This window comes from Anabrus simplex, chromosome 1 (assembly GCF_040414725.1).
Source record: "Anabrus simplex isolate iqAnaSimp1 chromosome 1, ASM4041472v1, whole genome shotgun sequence".
Lineage (NCBI taxonomy): Eukaryota > Metazoa > Arthropoda > Insecta > Orthoptera > Tettigoniidae > Anabrus > Anabrus simplex.
The window spans coordinates 1,058,489,067-1,058,502,326 of NC_090265.1; the positions used below are offsets into that span (position 1 = coordinate 1,058,489,067).

The following is a 13,260-nucleotide window of genomic DNA, read 5'->3' on the forward strand; positions in this document are numbered from 1 at the left end:
CATTGTATACAAAGAAGCATCTCGAAGGAAGAGTAAAAAATGATTGACCCCATTCAACCATAACAATTGCAGAGATTCATTAAATAAGATAGCCATTGTTAAATGATTCGATGCTGACAGTTCTCTTCTACTTGCTAACGGAAAATACCGCTTGGAAATTATTTCATTATTTTATAGCACAAGGGTGTGGTGATGCTTTCATATATTTTCATATTCTTGCCTGATCTTTCCTAGTATTTCTTTGTAACATGGAGGGATATACAATTTTCTTAATGTTGATTCTTCTGGTGTTTCAAAATGTGTGTATTTTTTAAGAAACTTCCTAAGCTCTGGGATTTTCAGATTATATAGAGGAATATCAGATGTAAGATATAGTATTCTTTTCAAAAATGGGGAATGTAAAGTGGAAGTTCCTTCACCTAAAAGAATTTGTTTTAGAGGTTGCACTTGAAGTAGCTGTTCTGTGTTTAATACCGCTTGAGTGCTGCAAGACTTCAGATCTCAGATCCACATTGGCAGATTTCTCACATTTTTAACAGAATTGAATTTTCCCATCACTTGTAAAAATTCCACTAAATTCAGCAACATATTGCTGTGAACAAAAATGAACACTTACTTTCACTTACATAAAATATACTATATATGTGGTCTGAGTTAATCAAGGCAAGCCAATGACTGAAGAACATTTTAGTCAAATGCATTACTTCATCATTAACTAGGGTTTTCCTTCATACGAGAGGGGAGGGGAGAGAAGAGAGAGAGATGGACATTTGAGTGAGTGAGCAAGTGAGCAAACTGGCTCATGTAGTCAAGGTCAAGATGCAATATATTTATAAAAGAAATTCATTCACATTATGTTTTCATTAATGTGTATGGTATCTGAAATTAGTTCCTGGAATGAATTGAAAAAATAGAATAAAGAAAAATAACAATTTATGTATTTATATTAGAATTTTTGAAGATAAGTGTTTATAGAAGAATTATTGAAAATATGTTTACATAAAAAATATTTATTGACATAACAATCCATTCCATATTTATAACAGTTTTTCAGATCTCTTTTAAAATTAGGAATGACGGTAAACTTCCTCCAGCTCTCAATGTACTGTCCCCCAGTCAGATCACTTTAGGAAGTTTATATTGATCTGTCCATAAGTGATTTGCTTACATATTTAAAGAGCTACAAGTTGATTAAATGTTCTTCTGAGGTTTTAATGTTTTTCTTAATTTTTTGTTTAATACTTCCTAAGTTCACACTGCAATGTACTGAAAATTGGATTTCAAGGGGATCTGCTGTTTAAGACCTTAGGTTTTGAATGTACTGCAACCTTTTATCTAAAGGAATTACTTCACATTTTGTTTTTTTAATAAATTTGTATTTATATAATTGCAGTCTGTAAATATTGTGTTCTAATTTTTTTCCACCGGGCGAGTTGGCCGTGCGCGTAGAGGCGCGCGGCTGTGAGCTTGCATCCGGGAGATAGTAGGTTCGAATCCCACTATCGGCAGCCCTGAAAATAGTTTTCCGTGGTTTCCCATTTTCACACCATGCAAATGCTGGGGCTGTACCTTAATTAAGGCCACGGCCACTTCCTTTCAACTCCTAAGCCTTTCCTATTCCATCGTCGCCATAAGACCTATCTGTGTCGGTGCGACGTAAAGCCTCTAGCAAAAAAAAAAAAAAAAATTCCAAACTCTATTTCCTTTGTACTGTACTTCAGTTTCATAAATTACTGTTTTCTTTTGATAATTTTATCTTGAGAGATATTTAAATTCCCTGTATGTCTCTCTTTTTTCCTTTGTAGTATTTTCAGTGGCTCCCTGTTATGTTCATTTGTCCTTTCTTTTTATGCCAAGACTATCCCATTATTTCTTTGAATTCTCATTTATACAGTTGATGTCATCACTAGTTCATCAAGACTTTCCTTTTATGTTGTTGTTTGGGTCATCAGTTGACAATCTGGTTTACCACCCTAACCTGATTTTTAGGTGCCTTAACCTTCGGCTTTGTTTAGTCATCATACTCAACACCAAATAAGACCTATTTGACATTATTCTGATATATGCATAACTGTTAACTGTATATAAATTATTCTACTGAATACTTTAAGAAAGTTTGTGATCGATGTATGAAAAGTATTTTGTATGCTTATAATTATACTGCTGCCGCTAGTACATGCAAGCACAGAAATGGTGTCCCGACGTAAACAATCAACACTGCCCCACTCCAGTACTGAAAGGAGGTGAGGGAGTGAAGGGGTAGTGTCGAAGGCCACTCTAGTACCGAAAAAGAGGGGAGAGAGTGAACGGGTAGTGCCGAAGGCACAGTGTGTGTATTGCTATACATCCACCACTGTGCCCATTTCAATCACAACAGTCTTGTAGCGGGCTGTCTACCTGCTGCAATGTGTTAAGCGTGGAGGTGGGGGTATACCATGCTTTGTTTATACCGGGACACCATTTCTGTGCTCGCGTGTACCTGGCCACATAAAGCTTTAAAGTTCTCTTAATAACATTATATACAGCATTCCTAATTTGGAAGACACTTCATTAATATTAAGACCAAGCAAGTTGGCTGTGTGGTTTGTGTCATGTAGTTGTTAGGTCACTCCACTGTCAACAGCCCTAAATATGGTTTGCCATGGTTGCCTCCTTCCCAGTCCGTGCCCTGTCCTATCTCATTATCACCATAAGACCTGTCAGAGACAGTGTGATGTAAAACCATTAGCAAAATACAAAATTAAGAATGCAAACTTTGTTAGTTATCTAAGGTAAATGTACAGTCTCTCAAGAAAGGACTGAGTGCAAGGTATTGTGTAAGTTTGTCGAAGGTACACTGTTGCAAGTTATGAATCTCATTCCGTATTGACGGTTATCACTTTACAAAAGAAAATATTTATATATTATATATATATATATATTATATATAATATTATATAATATATAATATTATATAATATATCTATGACTTAGCTGTCATCTGCAACATTGACTATAGTAACACTGTAATCATTGATGGAAACTTTACTCTTTCTATCTTAGTAAGAAGGTCATGTTGAGAAAACTTAAAAATATCTTAGTTTATGCATTCTTTAAGGTCAAGGAATATACTTTCTTGATATATTTGTGTTCCTTTGCAGATGTATTAGCAGTATACTATCAGTATGTAGAATCAACAGCAGCACAAACTAAACTACTGCTTAGAGTTTCTGTAGAATGCGCAGAAGACATTGATGAAGAAATTAACACTCTAGAAGGTAAATCCATGCTACAGATTTTTAAAATATTTGTGTTGAGATGTAGAAACATTTTACATGTAGTGTTCCTGGGAGTGGTTTCAGTTTTTGGGCCTACTATGGTTTGAACATTTCTGATAAGAGAAGTGTTTTACATTTTGGAGTTAGTTCAAGAATTTCAGAGCTATTGGGTTACTATCCTTCTGTTCATCATCATCATCATCATCATCATCATCATCATCATTCCACCTCATCTAGATTCAGCTGGATCAGCTGGATCAAGAAAAATATTGCTGTTTTCCATTTCCATTACTGTGTTCCAGATCAGTGTCCATTTTCTTATGCTGTAGCAAATCAAGCCCATTTATTGTAATTAGATCAGCTTTCCTCTACTCATTTTCATTGTTTCAGTCTTTCTTTTTTCCATTTTTCCTTTTAATATTTTCCCTCATTCTATTTTTCCCCATTATATCCCAAATTTTCACCTGCATGTCTTCCTGTAGAATGTCTTCATTTGTTCTCATTCTTTCTCTCCCTGTCTTTTGCAACATACTTCTCAGAAATTCCTTTCTGTCACCTCATACAATTTCCATCCTTCTTTAGGTCTCATCTTCGTATAACATAATAGGTGTGTAATATGCTCTGTACATTATTTCTTTATCTTCCATTGGTCCACCTTTATTCCATAGTTAATTCCATAATTTGTGGTTATCAACAAAATTCAATATGGTATCCTCGTACCTTATTTCCTTATTCAGCCTAGATTTCACTATGAATCTAAAATCTTTGTCTCTGAATGTTATTCCATCTTTTCATTTTCTCTTTCCTCTTGTCATCACCAAGGTCTTGCTTCTTTTCTCACCGAATGTTTCTCCATTATTCATTTTTTCCATTTACTAATCTGTCATGACGTTCTTGGACCTCCAACATCATTTCAGCAAATTTGTATTAATAGTTGTATCTCTATATGCTGCTCACACTGCCCTCATGATCACCTATCATCATTATAAACACAGGTCAGCCTGCTGGCTGTGATTGTTCAGGCATCAAGTCCTTATGATCTGACACCATGGTTAGCTGGTTCGAGTCCTGTTTGCCAGCAGGGTAGGAGAAGTAGTGGTATATAACACCTAATCACTAGATTGTGTGCCTAAAGCCTGGGTTTGGTTCTAAACCTCTCCACAGTGCTTTTATGGAATGAGGGCATATTCCACTATTGATGGTGATTCGTCCATTGGATGACGACACTAAGCCTTGAGCAGATGCCGTGGTATAGAAATAATCTATACACAGATACTAGATTTCACCCTCTCCCTACATCATCATCATCTTCATCATCATCATCATCAAAAATACATGGCACATAACATGCTGTCATCACACTGAACACAGAAACACATACAGTCACGTAATGATCTTCATCTCTGAGGGCAAGATGTAACTAACTCCCTGACCAAAGAGGTGCGCACAAATAAATGAAGATCACAAACTGCCCAACATCATGGCAAAAAAATCATATTCAAGTGTCTGGTCCATAGAATACACACATACACAAGTATGTATTCATTGTAGTATCTCGGCGTGCCTGCTCTTGTTGCGCTCATGATAATATAATTAATTAATGTCAAATAATACCATCGGTCATTATAATAAACAATTTGAAGTGACACTATATCTTCCCTATCAAAATGTTGAGCTGTGCTGTTGTATCTATGCTTTTAAATCACTATATACAGAAGATTACATTCCCTGCAGTAGTGAATTTTGATGACTTAATTTTACATCGTATTGGCCCACCGGTGACCCGATGCTGCCGTTAGTTATTATCGGTTCAGGTCATTGGTGACCTGACGAATTTGACTATGTTTAGTCCCTACTCATCATCATCATCATCATCATCATCATTTTACAGTTCCAGTTTCCCGAGTAGTTGTTGAGCCTCTTCCATTCTGTCTTATTGAGATACGTTCTGTTGTTAATGACGTCCTCCAGTGTCCTTCCCCGATCTGCAATGTCCATCTTTACGATGTCCATCCAGTGGGTTCTTGGTCTTTCCACCATCCGTTTTCCTGCCACATATTGTTCCAAGTTAACACATGCTGTCCTTGTTGGCTCCATCCTCATTACATGTCCAAACCACCTCAGTCTGGACATGCTGATCCGATCTAACAATGATGTAACAATCCCAGCTTCCTTCCTAACCACATCATTCCTCAACTTGTCCAGTTTGGTTTCTTGAATTGTGGACCTAAGGAACTTCATCTCAGATGCCTGCAACCTTGATGAGTCTTTCTTAGTGAGAGTGCAGGTTTCAATACCATAGGTTAAGATTGGTATGAAGTACTGATTGAACATCACCAGCTTTGATTTTGTTGGTACTTTGGGATCCCAGAAGAGTGTTCATACTTGCTGGTAAAAGTGAGAGCTCTTCTGCACTCTATTTGCCACCTACTTTGTGGCTAGTGTATCTTGAGATATTACACTGCCAAGGTATGTAAAGCTTTCCACACTTTCTAGTGGATGGTTTTCTAGAATGATGTTCGCTGGTCGTCCCTCTCTGTTTATTGCCATCACTGCTGTTTTGAGTTCACTGATCTTGAGATTGAACTCCTGGAACTTAACTTTCCATTCATTGAGTCTCAACTTTACTTGTTCCTCAGTTTCTCTCCAGATCATAACATCATCAGCAAAGGCCATTGCGTTTAGTTCACCAGAAGTTTTCTTGATGTTCTTCATTATGTCATTCATGACAGTAATGGGGATAGTGCACTGCCTTGCTGGACTCCACTTTCGGTCTTGAACCAGGATGAATGTCCATCACCGAATCGCACACAGCTGGTACAGTTCTCATACAGCATCTGAACTTTCCTCACCAGTCCCTCTGGCACATTCCTTTTTGTCAGGCATTCCCATATCTTCTCTCTTGCAATGCTGTCATATGCCTTCTTAATGTCAAGGAAAACCATAAACATATCTTTGCCTTTTTCCCAATATTTTTCCATTAACATACGGACACTGAAGATTAGGTCTGTTGTGGACCTGTTAGGCCTGAAGCCATACTGTTCCTCTTCAAACAGTGGCTCTAAGATGACTCGCAATCTGCTAAGATTTTCTCAAGAATCTTAAGCTCACGAGAAAGGACCCCGGTAGTTGGAGCATTTCCAGCAATTTCCTTTCTTAAACAGGGGGATAATGACACCCTTGCTCCAGTCAGTAGGTAACTTTCCATCTTTCCAAACTGCACTGAGCACTCTGTGTAGCCACTGTAAACCCTGGACTCCTGCTGCTTTAATTATGTCCGTGCTGACTTCATCGATTCCTGGGGATTTCCGTTGCGGCATCTTCTTAAGGGCTGCTTCTGTTTCTGCCCATGTAATGAGAGGTACCTCTGTGCAGGTTTCAACAGCTGGTTCTTTTGTTCTCTGATCTGCTTCTGTCATGTTCAATAGGTGATCAAAATGATTCCTCAGAACCTCTCTGATGTCCTCTTCTTTCCTGGCCAGGTTTCCATTGGGATACTCAATTGCTTTGATGGTTTCAACTGAATTCCTTTTGTATTTGATCACTCTGAAGAATAGTTTCGTATATAGTCCCTACTATGAAATCCAAAACAATGCTGGTGCACTTGTTGTGTGTGTTATTGTTGAGAAGACATTCCAATGTATTTACCTCTGCAGTAAATTTCCAATTCAACAAGTGTGTGATCCAGAAATGGCCCCAGAAGTAAATACTAGTTTCTTGTTCATTGATCTGTTTTTATTGGAATATAGATAGGCCTATGTTATTTATTTTCATAATATGCTTAGTAACAAAATATTATCACAAAAGACAAAGAATATAAATTAAGAACAATATTTACTAGACACAAAAAAAGCAATTGAACAGCTATTTACAGTTGAAACGGAACAAAAATGTAACATCATTTGCCTATAGTTTTCACAAAAGTCATCAAATTAAATGACTGATTTTCAGAAGAAATATAACACAAACACTGTTGCTGTTGCGGTTTACACGTTCACTGGATCTTTTTCACATGAGTTTCATTGAAGCACTCAGTACACATTTATCGTGCTCCTGGATACTCTCTCTGCACAGAATGCCACCACCTTCTTTGTTTTGTTGTCAGCAATTTCCTTACCATGTTGTGCAAATATGTTCTTATAGCACACTGTGCAGTGTCGCTGCATTTTTCTGGCTGGTCCTTCCACTTTCCCAGTGTGTATGCCCTGTTCCTTGTTGGAGGTGTACAAGATGTAGCTGTACTGTACCAACATGGAGAGAAGGCAAGAGATTCCTTGAAATGACAGAAAGATTTTTTTCTTTCCAGAACTGCGCTTGCAGTGTATGATCCAGGCATTTACAAGAGCAGTCCCCAGGAGAAGTTCAATAACAAGTTTTCTCCACCATTTGACACCTTTTCTCAATGGAGTGTAATATGACAACATTTGGTCACCAAGAACAACACCCTTGTTGATCATGTTGTAGTGCAATACAGATTTTGGCTTCAAAATTGGATCTCCTTTCCTGTTCCTTTTTCTGATGTGTTCCAGAATGTTGCCACGATCAGGTACAGTGGATATCATCAACACACTCCTCTTGTCCATCCAGTTAATTATTTTGACCCCCTTTTCATTCTCTGCTCCACAAGTTCCCCCCCTTCTTTTAAGACGCTTATTGGGGAGACCGCTTTTATTGGGACGAATTGTTCCACAGAGAAGCGTTTTCTTGTTCAGTTGATTCTGTGCCAGTGGAACACTTGCATAAAAATTGTCAGTGAACAAGATGCGACCTTTTCCCAACAATGGTTCACACATTTTCATAATGACTGCTTCAGCGTGACCTGTCCCTTGCAGCTTGATAATCTCTTACATCAAATGTATGCCCATATTATGTGCACACTTTGTAGAGTTTAATTACATACTAATATGATTTGTTCAGAGTATATTACCTGAAAAGCAATCTCCCGCTCCACAGCGCCATAGACTCATCTATTACAACATTTTACCAAGGTGTTAAAGGTATTCTGAAAATTTTCCTGAAGGTGGTCTACTAGAGATTTAACTTTGTACACTCTTTTATTTCCCTCCTTAGGGGCTTCATTATTATACAAATGGCAACAGGAGAGCAAAGCTAGGAAGAGATCACAAGCCATAATGGCTTTTAGTACCTTATTCTCATATAAAGGGTTCTTTGACCAATAAAGTGGCAGTTCAGGGACATAATTTAATCCCATGCAAGAAATGTCCCCAAAAACCTGGCCATTTCTTCCTCCGTGGTATCAATCCATTTGGATAACCGTCCCCGTTTCTTCAATGGACACTTTGCTAACTTCTATGCAGCAAATCTGTTTGATGTGGTTACCATAGTCTGCCTAATTAGTTGTGTTACGAACAGGTTATAAATGTCAGAAGGGCTATCAAAATTAGTCACAATGTTTACTTGTGTGTTATCACGAAAAATGGGTATGCCAATGTCATGCCCCCCTATCGGTCCCCACCTTGGCACATCGTCATCACTTACATCATCATCATCATCACCAACAATCTGACTTGGAGAGTTATAATTTAGATTTTCATCCCCGTAAATAGCTGACCCACATGCTTCAGAGTCACTGTCTGTGTCAGGAGATGAGTGGCTATCTTGGAAGTTGTACATAGGGTCATCATCAGATACTGAGAAAAATCACCGTCACTGTCATCACTTTGTTCCAAATAATGAGCAATTTGTCTGGGATCCAGTACCGTGCTAAACCTCTTTCTTTTCCGTGCCAAGTGTGTTAGAATGTGAAGGCTCCATGCCTAAACAAAAGGACATGCAGGCGCTTGTAAATATTATCCAAGGAAGATAATAAACATGTCAATAACCACTCCAATAAATAAAAATCTGAAAACTTATACTCGCTTACCTGAGAGCAATGTAGAAAGGAATACGAGATGTCAGAACAGTGGTACTCCTCGTATTGAACAACATTCTGTCATCTGAAGGCAGCAATATTGTAGGCTTCATTCACCGTAACCGTGCTAAGCGATTCTCGTATAAAATATAGTTTAGACAATAATCCGAACACAGGGTGACCTGAAGCAATATGAATGAAAGGTGCAAAAAAAAAAAAAAAAAAAAAAAAAAAAAAAAAATCCTTTGGGTGGTCACCGGTGGGCCGATCAAAACTAGCAGTATGCCTCAATCTGTTACTTCAATAGGAACGCTATGTTGCCATTAGTTATCGAAAATTTGTAACTAGGACGTAATTACTTACTCCGGAGTTTTGGGAAGTTCGCACTGACGGATAAGAGTAACATGCTTCGGGACACATGGTGACCCGAACTGCGAGGAACGTGATATGTGAACCAAAACTGATAGGTAGAGACTGGGTGTTAGGCGAAATACCTATGCTTTATTTCTACAAATAACATACAAACATTTGTTCATTTCGGAGTCTTGGGGCAGTCTACAGCAAAGATAACTTTGTGTATATTTGCCTGTTTTTATAATGCCTATATATGTTTATGTACTTGAAAAATTAAATTATCATTACACTGAAACCAGCTAAAATGTGCTTTCTAATTTTCAAAATATTGCAATACACCCTCGCTGCAATAATGAGACAGCCGTGTTCTTGAAGGTCAGGTTGCATCTTTATTGTTTGAAGGGATGATCAAGTGACATCCTATTTGTGTTGAAAATGTATATGCATACATCAGGTTTTGAAATTTCATTTATATTTCTCATCTGTAAATTTTACATAGATATTGATTTCTTATAGCAAGTTACAGCTATATATGAAGGCTATTTTTAAATTAAGGACCAGTTGTCCATATCTTTTAAAATACTGTGCATTTGTTCTTTTGCACCCATGCATTGACTACTGGCATCCCTTGTGCACAAACATACTTGACCGGGCGAGTTGGCCGTGCAGGTAGAGGCGCGCAGCTGTGAGCTCGCATCCGGGAGATAATAGATTCGAACCCCACTGTTGGCAGCCCTGAAGATGGTTTAAGGCCATGGCCACTTCCTTTTCACTCCTAGGCCTTTCCTGTCCCATCGTCACCATAAGACCTATCTGTGTCAAAGCGACGCAAAAAAAAAAAAAAAAAAAAAAAAAAACTTGCTTGTTGCCACATTGGTTATTCGGTTCTTGACTGCAAGGAATGTGCCACTGGAAGAGAATCATTGCCAGAGTCCCCAACACTGTGAGTGATATAAAAAGTCCATAAGTGGGTAAGGTTATTCAGGGAAGATTGGTTGAATGTTGAAAACAACCCATGCTCTCTCTGGTTGGCCATTTATAATATTGTGTGATAGGTTGACACCCTTCATGTAAACAGATGATTCACAACATCCTCTCTGGAACTTCACTTTCCACACGTTTCTCTAAAAATTATGTCAGAAAAGTTGTGCAATTGGTGGATTTCAAAAATGCTGATCGAGGAACACGAAATGAAGAGTTGTGCCAGTGTGTTGATATTTTTGTCTCAGTACCATGAGGGAGGTGATGTGTTATTGGACCCCATAATCACCATAATCACAGGGGACAAGACATTGGTGTTCCACGTGACCACTGAATCCAAGTTTCAATCAATGGAGTGATGACACATATCATCTCTGACAAAAGTAAAATTCAAACATACTTTCTCAACTCACAAGATTGTGGCAACCATGTTGTGGGACAGACGTGGTGTTCTGCTAGTGGACTTCATGCCATCAGGGGCAACAATCAATGCAGCTATGTATTGTGCGACCTTGACGAAACTTCACCATGCAATTCAAAATAAATGCTGGGACTTTCTGGTTGCCAGAGTATTGTTGCTTCATGACAATGCAAGATCTCTATCTGCAGCTCGAACACAAGCTCACATTGAATCATTTGTCTGGCATCAATTCAATTCCCCTCCCATAACCCTGACTTTGCACCGAGTAACTATCATCACCTTCCTCCATCTGAAATAATCCTCGCCGGCAAGCATTTCCACACTGACGAGGAAGTGAAAAGCACTGGTTCAGACATGGCTCTCATTGCAAGCGACAAATGTCTGTGACAATGGTTTACAAAATCTTACTTCAAGATACGACAAATGTATGAAGAAGAGTGGAAACTGTGTGGGGAAAGTAGCTGAACCTGTGTGTAGAATTGGATGAAACATTAATTGCTCAAAAATATTCACTAGTTTTTATTTTATTGCAAAGAAGTCCTTGCTTAAAAATAGCCCTCATATTTATATTAAAACCAATTGTACCATACTATTTTTGAAAGGATTTAAATTAAAATTTACATTTATGTATAGTACTTATTTTTAATGCCCTTTTTTGTGGTTATAATAGTGCTTATTTTCAAGATTTTTAGTACCTCTTTTTGCCTTCCGATTTTACAGTTTTTTAGTACCTAACGTCTGGTCTCTGGTGGAAGGATATATGTCTGATGACTGGAGTAGAGGGAAGCTCTACTGTAGGTCAGTGCGGGTAGAGGGAACAGAAGAAAACAGATAATGTCAAACATTTAACACATAAGACTCGGAAACATCACTGAGCTCTACTGTTATGCCAGATCTTCTTTCATGATGAGATGCCTTCTCCTCATCTGCCATGTGGAAAAGTAGCAGAATTTGCCTAGAATTGGATGAAATGTTAATTGCCCAAAACTATTCAAGCAGGGTAACAGTAACACATGTCTATTTTTTTTATTATTATTTTTTAGCCAGATACTTGGTTTTAGGGAGTTTACTCTAACAATATCTTCAGCTGTGTTAAGCCTATTAAGCCAGCATAAGTCAAACTTAATTCATAAAGCTTCTTTCTGTTATTATGGGACAGTATTATTGGACCTTTATGTTTTCTCATATATATAAATGATATGAGTAAAGAAGTGGAACCAGAGATAAGGCTTTTTGCAGATGATGTTATTCTGTATAGAGTAATAAATAAGTTACCAGTACAAGATTGTGAGCAACTGCAAAATGACCTCGATAATGTTTTGGGATGGACAGCAGGCAATGGTATGATGATAAACAGGGTTTCACAAATAGGAAAAGTCCTCTCAGCTTAAATTACTGCGTTGATAGGGTGAAAGTTTCTTATGCAGATCACTGTAAGTACCTAGGTGTTAATATAAGGAAAGATCTTCATTGGGGTAATCACATAAATGGGATTGTAAATAAAGGTTATAGATCTCTGCACATGGTTATGAGGGTGTTTAGGGGTTTCAGTAAGGATGTAAAGGAGAGGGCATATAAGTCTCTGGTAAGACCTCAACTAGAGTATGGTTCCAATGTATGGGACCCTCACCAGGATTACTTGATTTGAGAACTGGAAAAAATCCAAAGAAAAGCAGCTTGATTTGTTCCAGTTGATTTCCGACAAAAGAGTAACATTACTAAATTGTTGCAAAGTTTGGGCTGGGAAGACTTGGGAGAAAGGAGACGAGCTGCTCGACTAAGTGGTATGTTCCAAGCTGTCAGCGGAGAGATGGCGTGGAATGACTCTAGTAGACGAATGAGTTTGAGTGATGTCTTTAAAGTAGGAAAGATCACAATATGATAATAAAGTTGGAATTCAAGAGGACAAATTGGGGCAAATATTCATTTATAGGAAGGGGAGTTAAGGCTTGGTTTCTCAGAACTGATGCATGCGAGGTGCGAGGCCGACGTTGCGTACTTTCATCCCAATGACGCTACGAGGCTCGTGGTTTCCCAGGCTGCGAAGCGGATCAGTTGCCGAGCACATGTCTCGCAACCTGTGCGCTACTGTTGGAAGAGGAAGCGGATTATGTGTCAGTACTGGAGGGTTTTCTTCACCCCTATAGCAGTATCAATGGAAACTGTTGATGATCTTGTGATGTCAGCCTGTATCGTCCACAACCTTCTCCGGAATGAGCGAATTCCTTGCCCAAATTAACACTTTATTGGCTATTTGGAATTAACAGAAGAAAACATGATTCCTCTGGCAGCTGGCAACGGAGGTAATTCTATACATGATGCTTTCATGATAAGAGACAGCTTCAAGAAATATTTTTGTAGCAGGGAGAGAGAAT

At 38.3% G+C, this 13,260-nt stretch overlaps 1 protein-coding gene across 1 annotated transcript in view; it reads left to right on the forward strand.

Annotated features, from left to right (window-relative positions):
• Positions 1 to 13,260, forward strand: part of LOC136857962 (AP-5 complex subunit beta-1) — a 185,897-nt gene that overhangs the window by 135,175 nt on the left and 37,462 nt on the right. The window contains exon 14 of the mRNA XM_067137099.2: positions 3,141 to 3,257. Within this exon, the coding sequence (XP_066993200.2) occupies positions 3,141 to 3,257 (117 nt within the window). The remainder of the gene's footprint in view (positions 1 to 3,140; positions 3,258 to 13,260) is intronic.